Source organism: Ctenopharyngodon idella, chromosome 23, assembly GCF_019924925.1.
Source record: "Ctenopharyngodon idella isolate HZGC_01 chromosome 23, HZGC01, whole genome shotgun sequence".
NCBI lineage: Eukaryota > Metazoa > Chordata > Actinopteri > Cypriniformes > Xenocyprididae > Ctenopharyngodon > Ctenopharyngodon idella.
This window is the reverse complement of record NC_067242.1, coordinates 12,953,566-12,965,643: the sequence shown is the minus strand read 5'-3', so window position 1 is coordinate 12,965,643 and position 12,078 is coordinate 12,953,566. Positions and strand designations below refer to the sequence as shown.

General features: G+C 34.7%; 1 protein-coding gene across 2 annotated transcripts in view; it reads left to right on the top strand.

The window, feature by feature from the left end:
• Positions 1 to 12,078, top strand: part of vipr2 (vasoactive intestinal peptide receptor 2) — a 36,697-nt gene that overhangs the window by 7,439 nt on the left and 17,180 nt on the right. The window contains exons 2-5 of one of the 2 annotated variants that reach the window (XM_051882390.1): positions 458 to 560; positions 2,788 to 2,884; positions 4,554 to 4,661; positions 9,789 to 9,883. In XM_051882390.1, coding sequence (XP_051738350.1) covers positions 4,565 to 4,661; positions 9,789 to 9,883 — 192 coding nt within the window. In that variant the 5' untranslated portion in view covers positions 458 to 560; positions 2,788 to 2,884; positions 4,554 to 4,564. The remainder of the gene's footprint in view (positions 1 to 457; positions 561 to 2,787; positions 2,885 to 4,553; positions 4,662 to 9,788; positions 9,884 to 12,078) is intronic. The other variant, XM_051882389.1, reaches the window with a different exon arrangement.

Genomic DNA, 12,078 nt, shown 5'->3' with positions numbered 1-12,078 from the left:
TAAGTGATTTAATTTTTTTTTTATTTAATAATTGCAAGATTTGTTGTCCAAAACAAATAGTTTAATATTTTTTGTATGTTACCTTTTGATGTTTCATTTAATTTTTTTATGTTTCATAAATGATTTACTGTTTAAATATTGCTGAAAAACCTATAATCGGCTGTTTAATATAGCAGGTTTCATTGTGACAACTTACCCATGTATTGATCCCTAAAACTGTATATAGACTTAAAAAAAAAAAAAAAAAAATTAATAAAAATAGCAAAAACACAACTAAATTACTAAAACTTTAAAAGTGAAATGAAAATGCAAAATAATTATTTATAAATATTTAAAAAAAACTATAATAGTATCTCAATGATACAAAAACAACACTGACTGAGACATTTTTCACTACTTTTTGGGTGGCAGTAGCATTGAGATCATGCGGTTGATTTTCTTTTCTTTGCCCCTGAAGGTCAGCGGGAGACATGCAAACTGTCACTTTCTGTATGAGCTGCAGATGGCCGAGAAGGAATGTTTGGGCGTTCTGGCAGATGAGTTTTCTCCGCACACCAAAGGTACTGTATTAGTGTGTGTATTTGTGCACACGCACGTTACATCATCTTCTAAATCCACTTACAGCATCTGTTGTGCTGTATGGCCAGAATGTGAAACAGCATTTCACTAGTAGGCAAACACTGTATGATGTGTAGTGTTGTGTGTGTTTGTGTTATGTTTCCCACACACATTACAGTGAAAGAAATCTCTTGCCGCAGTGTTTGTCCCACATAATCAGTTAATGTCTCATTGTTTTTCTGTTGGTGTGTAGCAATGCTCTGGCAGATGTAGAATCACATTTACTGTTGGCTGATAGTCGTTGAGTTGCTTTTGGCTCCAGCTTTTAAGGTCAATGTTGAATGTGATATTTATTTTGTCTGGATTGGTGTGGTGGAGTGGTGCAGGGATGACATATTTTTCTAGGCCAAAACCCGGAAACGAGTTCCGGTTCTATCGTCCTGAAATTAATAGGTTTTTTTAATGTGTTTTTGATCTGTGGTGAACACAAGCTCAAGATATTTTCATGTTTTATTTTATGACATAAAACACACCAGTAATACCCTACTTGTGATTTTTTTTTAAGCTTTTATGTGTCTTGAAAAAGGTGGTTGCTAACAAGTGGCTAAATGGGACTACAGAGGTTGTCAAGGACATTAAACATAGTCACAACAAACAGAGTCATCTACTTGCTAGTCCGCTTACACAGCCTCGTTGTGTTTATAATTGTATATTATAACTCGAACTTTCAGGGAAAATGTTTTAAAGACTGAAAGAGTTGTCGGAAGCTTAGTGATGGTGATGTTGAAGTCATGCCAGCGTATTTCATTTACAGTAACCTTTTAAGTTATCTGTACTTAAACATTTAAGTTAATTCAATGAAAAGACCACATTAGGTCAACTCAATTAAATTGAGTTGTCAATTTCCGCATTATTCAATTGAACTGAGGGAATCACTTTCCTCAAATCATTTGAGTAGTCTCAACTTATTAGGGTTTACAGTGTACGTTTAGCTTTAGCCAATTGTATTTACGCTTCAAAATTCTTTATGATTATCACGATGAACAAAACATGTAAAAATCATAAGCTTTTGTTAGTCACAGACCTTATTTTCTGGAATTATCCGAAAGCCAATGAAAAAATCCTTTTGGGATTTTATTGAGGGAACCAGGGTGATGCTAACTTCCAGGCTGGCCTGCAAAAATATGTCATCCCTGTACCACTCTTATTGGACATGACCCACATTTCCCTCTCAGTGACTTTGTCTCACAATTGTGACTATTTCTTAACTTTCTTATTTATTCTTAACTTTATCTCACAATTATGTCATTTTTAATGTTTTTGAAAGTCTGTTATGCTCACCAAGGCTGCATTTATTTGATCAAAAATACAGTAAAACAGTAATATTGTTGAATATTATTACAAATTAAAGTAACCGTTTTCCATTTTAATATAATTTATTCCTGTGATATCAAAGCTGAATTTTCAGTATCATTACTCCAGTCTTCAGGGCCACACGATCCTTCAGAAATCTTTCTAATATGCGGATTTGATGCTCAAGAAACATTGTTAATGTTGAAAACAGTTGTGCTACTTGATGTTTTTGTGGAAACCCTGATCCTTTTTTTTTCAGGATTTTTTGATGAATAGAAAGTTCAAAAGAACAGCATTTGTTTGAAATAGAAATGTTTTGTAACATTGTAAATGTCACTTTTGATCAATTTAATGCATCCTTGCTGAATTAAAAAGTATTCGTTTATTTTCTAGGGTCATCTTACTGACCCCAAACTTTTGTATGTTTATATGTACTTCATACACTATCCTAACAAACTAAATTGATTTAAGTGAGCCTGGATGAGGTAACGGAAGATATATCACTTTCTTTTTTTTATTGGAACAGAGATACTCATAGTTTTATGATGAGAGCTCTCAGATCCTACTTTGAAGCTTTTAACAAGCCAGATGTTTTAGTGATGACTCAATGTTACTGATGCCTGTGTTTCAAAGGGCCTTTTCTTTTGCATTTTCCCAGCTCGTATCATCTCTGGTCATTGGCTGTAATCATACAACCCGCGGTCAATAATCGCCAGGGACCGTATCTGGCATTTGTTTATTTATGTGACAATTCTAATGTTAAACAGCTAAATTTAAACACAAAAAAGCCTTAATTAATGTGCAATCATAGACAATCTTTTCTTTATTTTTACATGTTGGTTTTGCATTGTTCTACATGCTTTGCATCCACTCTAGAACAAAATCAGAAGTGTGGGAACAACACTGCTTTGCTTGGGTTTGCCTTGATGACAGCTGCATGGTGTTCATCAACGGACAGATGTTCCAATTAATGGTAATTATTTGGCAATAAATACACACAGGACTTGACCGTTCGAATGGGTGAAATGAGTGACAAGTCCCTCTGGAAATGACTGCAAAAAAAAGCGGTTTGGGCCACTTAATGTATCCCACATTTCTGATGGATAAAAGGGCACAGTGGACTGACCGCTGACCAATCAGAAGCAATGTTTACTGTGTCTTAAACAATGCTTGATGAGTGACGTGTTTTCTCTTAGTTTAGATTCCTTATTTTTCCTCTGAACTGACCAGCTGTTTCAGAGAAGACGCAGCTGTTTAAAGGAATAGTTCCTAAAAATGAAAATTCTGTCATTATTTACTCGCCCTCGTGCCGTTCCAAACCTGTATGACGGACTTTCTTCTATGGAACACAAAAGCTTTTTTTACATACACACAATACTGTTTTGGGGTCATTGATTTGTTTTTAAAAGAAAATAATACTTTTATTCAACAAGGATGCATTGAATTGATCAAAAGCGATCAAAGATTTGTACATTGTTTAAAAAAAATGCTGTTCTTTTGAACTTTCTCTTCATCAAAGAATCCTAAAAAAAATGTTTTACGGTTTCCACAAAAATATTAAGCAGCACAACTGTTTTCAACATTGATAATAATAAAAAATGTTTCTTGAGCACCAAATCTGAATGATTTCTGAAGGATCATGTGACACTGAAGACTGAATGATGCTGAAAATTCAGCTTTTGCCATCACTGGAATAATTGCATTTTAAAATATATTAATATAGAAAACAGTTCTTTTAAATTGTAATATTATTTCACAATATTACTGTTTTTAATGCATTTTTGATCAAATAAATGCAGCCTTGATGAGACTATAAGACTATATCACTTCTTTCAAACATTAAAACAAATCTTACTGCCCTCAAACTTTTTAATGGTAGTATATAATGTAAAATATTTTATTCTGGTTACTCTTTTCCATATACAGAATGGGCATTTGGCCTCTCAAGTTCCAAACTGACAACATGAAAGTATTATAAAACTTATAAATATGTAACTTTACATTATATTTCAAGTTCAAGTGTGCTATATAGTATTCCACAAATGAAAGAAAGTCATACGGATTTGGATCAACATGAGGGTGTGTAAATGATGACAGAATTTTCATTTTGTTTAGGTGAAATATCCCTTTAGTACACAGAAACTAAATGCCCTCTTTGCTGTGCTGTTTATGAGAGCGTTTGGAGTTGTAGATGGATGGGGTGTGATTTCATTGTCAAACCTCTTTGACCATCTTTCTATTTATGTTCAGACCTTCACAAAACACTCATCTGACCATAGATGCTGGAATGCGTCCCGTCCCTGTGGGCTGGTCTCAAGAGATTCAATGACTTTCTCCTTTTTTGGGTTTTTTGGTTGTACTGTAGTACCTTTACTGCTAAATGAAATGCTCGAGGCATGTTTCATGCAGCGTTTGTGGTGTGTCAGCTTAAATGAGAAAACATTTACAGATACACACATAAAAGACTCTCAAGAACATTGGTAAATGAATGCGGATCTTATCTTAACCTGAATTTTCCCAGATTCCTGTCAAACACATGTCAAGTTTCTCATGTGCAGTGCTACAGTAACTTTTGTTTAAAGTTCAGCTATTTCAGCATGTTTTGAGCTTTTATTTTGTTTTCTGTGTCTACGTCCTTACAGGTTGCAGAGGGATGTGGGACAATATTTCTTGCTGGCACCATGCCGAAATTGGAGAGGTGGTCGTCAATACCTGCCCCGCTGCCCTAAAAAATTTGTTCACCAGAGATGGTAATTTTTACTTTAATATTTGCAAACTGTCATTTATCCATCTACATGATGCTGAGATCCAAAATTGACTGATAATATTGGTTGTTATAAAGTCAGAACCAAATTTTGGAGAACCACTAGATGCCCCTTTGAAGATACCTAATATATCCCATTATGTCTTTAAAGGAACTTCATTACTTCAGTATATATTTCCAAAATGTTCCCTTTTGGGGTTACGTTTGGGGCAACTTAAGGATTATTGACAGTCTTTCAAGAAGTAAGTGTAAGTTCCTCAGAGAGTTGCCTAGATTTTCTCCAAAGTGTTGTATATAGGAACCTAAAGAGGTCTTCTAATGGCATTAAGCTGTAAAACCCTATTTTGAACCTCAACGTTTTGAAGTTTATCAGCACTTGAGCTCTCATGTGCACAAAGCAAATAATGACAATAATACGCTGCTATTATTTTCAATTTGAAGCCGAGCATTATGTAAATGAATAGAGTGAATTGTGCTGATGTGATTGTGAGTGTGAGTAAATTAATGAGTAAGGGAGTAAACCGAAGGCTGGAGTGAGTGAATCATGTCTTTCCCCTTCTGCTCGGACATGCTCATTGACCCGTGGACCCAAGCCGAGGGCACAGAACCAGCACACTCGTTCTCCCCCACAGAGAAGTTGCCTGTCAAGCTCCAGAGTGTGGGAGCATACAGCCCTGATTCCCCAATCAGTCTATTTCCAGCCCTTGTGAGCTTTCTAACCTGCTGGCACAGAGAGGTCATACAGGAACACATGGTTCTGCTGGATATCTACAGAGTTAAGGAGCCAAATTAGCCCAGAACATCTGGAAACACATGCTGACCTGTGGTTTTGTAGCACATGATTATCATTTCCAATCAAGCTTTCTAATATATGGCTGAACTTTTCACAGATGAATCACTGTCATCACCATCAGCATCATTTATGCTCCATTAGCTGTTACCCCAGATATTATCAGCTGTTTTTTTTCCTGCAAAGTAGCTCTCAAAAAAGCAACGCGTTGCACTTTCTCAGCCTGGTGTTCAGAGGGGTATATTTTCAATCATTTGACAGAGGTTAATGGATTGTAAGGGGTAGAACAGATATATATATCACCTGCTTTCATTGTAATAGGTAGATTCATGTGCCTTGGGGTTGTGTGGGCAGTAAAAGGTTCAACCTCCCATTCCTCTTCCTCAGCTGAGCTCATGTACGTTACATCAGGGGTTTTCAATTTGTGGTCCAGTTTTAGAGAAAGAAAGTGCAAAAACATATGTTCATTAATTACTCACCCTCATGTCGTTCCAAACCCGTAAGACCTTCGTTCATCTTCGGAACACAAATTGAGATATTTTTGATGAAATCCAAGAAAGTTTTTTTTTTTTTACCCCCCATAGAAAACAACATAATTACCATATTCAAGGTCTAAAAAATTGTAGTAACACAGATATTTGGGAGAATGTCAGTAACCAAACAGATCTCATCCCCCATTGACTACCATAGTAGGAAAAATAAATACTATGGAAGTCAATGGGGGATGAGATCTGTTTGGTTACTGGCATTCTTCCAAATATCTTCCTTTGTGTTCAGCAGAACAAAGACATTTATATAGATTTGGAACAACCTGAGGGTGAGTAAATGATGACAGAATTTTGATTTTTTGGGTGAACTATCCCTTTAAGGTTGAACCACTGTAGTCACATGGACTATTTTAACAATGTCTTTACTACTTTTCTGGACCTTGAATGTGGTAATTATGTTGTTTTCTATGGGGGATTAAAAAAAACCTGTCGGATTTCATCAAAAATATCTTAATTTGTGTTCTGAAGATGAACAAAGGTCCTATGGATGTGGAACGACATGAAGATGAATACTTAATGACAGAAATTTCATTTTTGGGTGAACTAACCCTTTAACACTGGGGGATGTACAGCAATATTATTATTATTATTACATTTATTTATATATAATAATTAAAAAACAAAGCCCCTGCATTACATCACTGCATTACACCTGTCATTTCCACAGTAGCCTTCTGGAGGATGTACAAAATTATTCCACATGTAGCCTTCTTCCTGTCTTTGTTGCTAATGTCATGTTAGATGTGAAGGTTTTGGACTGATGTGCCATGCACGGAATGGAAAGTAGCTGTCTGTCAGGCTTCTGCCAGCACAAAGCTCTGCGCCTTTGCATTTGTGTCCCTGAATGGCAGTTAGAAGCAGCAAAGCAGTCCCGCTTTGTGCTCCCGCAAAGCACTTATGCTTCTGGACAAATACATGTTTGATTACCCTTCTGACAATCTGAATTGAAGATAAGAGCTCACATGATGACGTAAATTAGCAGATCCATGTGAATAGGACGAGTAAGGTGGACCAGGATTTCAAAGATGGGTTAGTTAGCACCTTTATAAAGCCTGAATCTGTCTGTTTGTACAGACAGACCCTTTTGTTAGGCTTGTGCGTGTGTTTGAGTGCCTGTATGCACATGTGTAAGTTCTGATCTGCATGGCTGGGTGTGTGTGAGCAAGTGTGGGTGTGTATTTGGGGGATTTGTTTCAGGCTGGACACGGACAAAAATAAATCTCCATGTTGATACATGTCAGTAGAGTTTACATTCTCTCTCTCTCACAAAGTGCTCTACAGTGATGTAGTTGTGCTCTCCCGCATATTCGGCCCCATGAAATGCAATTAAATATTCATTCTGCTTTCCTCTCAGTCCTAAAATATACATAGAACATATACACATCACAAGGAGCTCTGAAGTCTTCAGAAGTGGTTTCACTTGAAGTGTTTTTACAATCACTATTGATGTTAGTAAATATACATTATTATCTAGCTTAGTTGCTTTTAGGTCAATGATCTACTGACCGAGTCCAGTGTGTGTTGGGTTTGTGAAGTCAGGAAGAAAAGTCCTCTCTCTGTTTTTTTTTTTAATCCATTAAATTCGCATCAAAACTGAGGCCAATTTTTTGCCTTTCTCTGGAAAAAATGTTTTCACAAAAAAGAAAAAACAAAGCAAAAAATAGCTTCCAAATTAAGATGGATCGCCGTAAATTAATGTTTAGAAATTATTCATGCTAAAAATATGAGTGCGAATGGGTATTTACTCTGTAGAAGTACATTGTACATGATATTTTGTGAAAAGTGTTGGACAAATAAAATTTACCTTGATTTTTTACTTTTTTATTATTTATATAATAAATAAACATCATATATGTATATGTGTGTGTGTGTGTGTGTGTATATATATATATATTTATAATGCATTTATTATTTTTGCATTTTCGTTATGTAATAAAATAAAAAAGTAATTATATATATATATATATATATATATATAATTACTTTTTATTTTAATTATTATTTTTATTACAATTATTATTTTTGCAATTTCGTTATGGACAAATAAAATTTACCTTGATTTTTTTTTTTTTTTTTTTTTTAGTATTTATATAATAAATAAACACACACATATATATATATATATATATATATATACATAATGCATTTATTATTTTTGCAATTTTGTTATGTAATAAAATAAAAAAGTAATTATATATATATTTATATATATATATATATATATATATATATATAAAGTAACAGCAATTTATCATTATTAAAGTTATTATTTTTGCAATTTCGTTATGTAATAAAATAAAAAGTAATTATATATTTGTAATAAAATAAAAAGTAATTATATATATATATATATAATTACTTTTTATTTTATTACATAACGAAATTGCAAAAATAATAACTTTAATAATTATAATTTGCTATTATTTTATAATAATAAATAAAATAACAAATTTACATAATTTTACAATAGTTTTCAGGTAAATCAACACTCTAAAAAATGCTGGGTTGAAAATGGACAAAGCCAGCAATTGGGTTGTTTTAACCCAGCGGTTGGGTTAATTGTTTGCCCAATCTGCTGGGTAGTTTTATTTAACTCAACTATTGTTTAAAAATGACTGTATTGCTTGCTTAAAATCAACCCAAAATATGTTGGAAATTAACATTTATTAATATTTAATGAATAATAATTAAACAATAGACATTTATTAAATGTCTTATTAATAAAATTAACCTTTTGATTATTATTGTTGCCTCTAGTAATTATGTGTCTGATTTCTAATTTCCAACATATTTTGGGTTCATTTTAAGCCAGCCATATAGTAATTTTTAAACAATAGTTGGGTTAAATAAAACTGCCCAGCACGCTGGACAAACATTTAACCCAACTGCTGGGTTTGTCCATTTTCAACCCAACTTGGGTTGTTTTTAACCCAGCATGTTTTAGAGTGAACCTACAGATTGTTTACTTATAGTCTCTGCATATTCAACTGGGATAGAATAAAGTATTTTATCATGCATTATCTTTAAAGTACTTTATTCTGTTGGTCTTCACTCTATCCAGGACTATTTTTACATCAGATGTTCCAAAATGTATCTTTCAGCCCACTTATTTTCTTGTACAGGGTCTGTTGGGTGTTATAATGTTTGGTTGATGTGTAAATGTGTTCATGTATTCTTTGTTAGCCTGCCAGCTGCTCTTCTCCAGGTGTAATGGTGGTCATTGATGCAGTGCAACGTGTAGGAGGCTGTTTTCGCTACTGAGAGGATTAACAAGCCTACACGCAGATACTTTAGTGCATGAAACACAAATATACTGTATTTATACTTCACACTCAGCCTCTGCCTCTCAGCCTTGACTGAATCCATCAGTGATGTGCAAAACTATTCCATTATCACTGGTGCCATATGGATTTACAAGTATAATGAGTGAGTGCAGCCCATGGAGATGGAAATGTACAGGTAAATTGCACCTAAAGAAAAAGGCTGGACACAGAATAAAGATGTATTTCAGAGTCATTTCACATATAATCAAAAGGAAAAAGATAAGAAATCATAGCTCTCATTATCAAAATACTAATAAAAGTTCATATTCTCATTAACATAACTTAGTTATATAGTAATATAGTAATATTAGTAGTGTTTTTAGTATACTGCGATGTGCAGCGCTGCGAAGCGTTACCCACCAAAACAATCACTAATGCTCATTGTCAGACTAAATTGCCATTAATCAGTTTGATAAATTGGCTGTTAATGAAGCGATGTCTGTTTGTTCTAGGGACCATTAATAGGAACTGCACTACGGAAGGCTGGTCCGACGTGTATCCCAGCATCCACAACGTTTGCTTTGAGCCCACCCCGAATGCAACCAAGGTGAGTGACTGAATTTATGCAGTCAGATCTTTCCCAGAATTACTTATAGTCATTTGTCCTGAAAACATAATGGGACATTTGATTGTACACAGTATTTAGGATCATTGCGCTAACCATCCTGAATGAGCTACGCATGAATGACAGTGGTAAAGGAAGATATTTTTTCTGAAAGGCACTGTTGTTCCCTCTCCACATGTACTACAATAACATAAAAATCACTGTGTGTGGACGCTGAGGACATTTCAGGACCCTGAGCCTTTTAGTGCCTGCATCTATGCCAGCTGGGACTACCTTTGGGGCAGAGACCGTGTTTGTGCGCATTTGGAAATGCGAGTGCGTACATGAATGCATGTGTGTGTTCATGCGTGTGTCAGACAGAGGCAAACAGTCGTGGAAAGCACTAGAGTTTTAAAAGAAAGCAAGCAGCTGGCTCAAGTGTATTTTCATGGGCTTTCAACCAATTTGCTCTCAGTGTTATATTTCTTCCCAGGATCCCGAATTTGGAGACAAATGATTTTAGATGCGTTTGAAGTTGAAAAGAGTGCCAGAAAGCCAAAAAAAAAAAAAAAAAATGAAATAAAAATTGAGATGATAAAAGAATCAGAGCAGAGAGGTGCTTTTGTTCCTTTATGGCAGCAGAATTAAAAAAAAAAAAAAACACTATAAATGCCCAGTAACATGTAACGTTTCTCATAATAACATTAGATTCTCTCAGTCCATTAAATAGCTTGTCGTGGAACAGCAGTCGCCCGTGAAATTTACAGTTTCATCCTGTGATTGTGCTTTAGAGATATGAATAATCATGAGCTAGTGGAATGGAGAGAATCTCTGCAGGAAGTGAACCATGGCAATGCCAGTGTCAAGACAGACTGCCAGAGCGGAGGAGTGAACTGAATCATTTGGAGTTTTTCCTTGTATAATTCATATTTTTTGTATAATATCCTATTCTATTCCATAACTTTTTAAGGAACTATGACATAAAACATGATTCAGTAATTCAATCTAATTGTCAGAATTACAGGCTGACCCCCACTGATGTAAGTCGTTAGTTATTCAAATCAAATCATGTAATAAAGAAAACATCTGTCATGATGTACATAATCTAAAGCTTCCTAAAAAGTTTTTTTTCTCCATATAGTGACACATAAGCACAATGTTCCTCAGACTAAACCACCAAATTGAAATATTATGAACAAAACAGATAAATATACAATGTGCAAAAATATAGACACTACTGTTCAAAAGTTTGGGGTCAGTAAGATTTCACTTATCCACACAAAAATGCAGTAAAAACAGTAATATTGTGAAATATTTTTACATTTAAAATAACCCTTTTTAATATATTTTAAAATGTAATTTATTCCTGTGATGCAAAGCTGAATTTTTAGCAGCCATTACTCCAGTCTTCAGTGCCTTCAGAAATCATATAGTATGCTGATTTGGGGCTCAAGAAACATTTCTTATTATTATCAATGTTGAAAAAAAGTTGTGCTGCTTAAAAGATTAGTTCACTTTCAAATGAAAATTACCCCAAGCTTTACTCACCCTCAAGCCATCCTAGGTGTATATGACTTTCTTCTTTCTGATTAGCACAATCGGAGATACATTAATAAATATCCTGACGCATCCGAGCTTTATAATGGCAGTGAGCGATACCAAGTATGAAGCTGAAGAAACTGCATCCATCCACATCCATCCATCATAAACGTACTCCACACAGCTCCGGGGGGTTAATAAAGGCCTTCAGAAGTGAAGCGATGTGTTTGTGTAAAAAAAAAATCCATATTTAACAAGTTATAAAGTAAAATATCTAGCTTCCACCTTCTGTATTCAAGTTACGAAAAAAACGGAACTGGCGTCGCGTCAGTTATGCTTTTTCCGTAAGTTGAATAGGGAAGGCGTAGGCTTTTTGAACTGGGAGAGGCGTTGCACTTTCTTCCTAAGTTGAATACGGAAGGCGGTCTGGCAGAAGCTAGATATTTTACTTCATAACTTGTTAAATATGGATATTTTTTTACACAAACGCATCACTTTGCTTTAGAAGGCCTTTATTAAACCCCCTGGAGCCGTGTGGAGTACGTTTATGGTGGATGGAAGCACTTTGTTCAGCTCATACTCGTTGGTATCGCTCACTGTCATTATAAAGCTCGGATGTGTCAGGATATTTATTAATATAACTCTGATTGTGTCATATA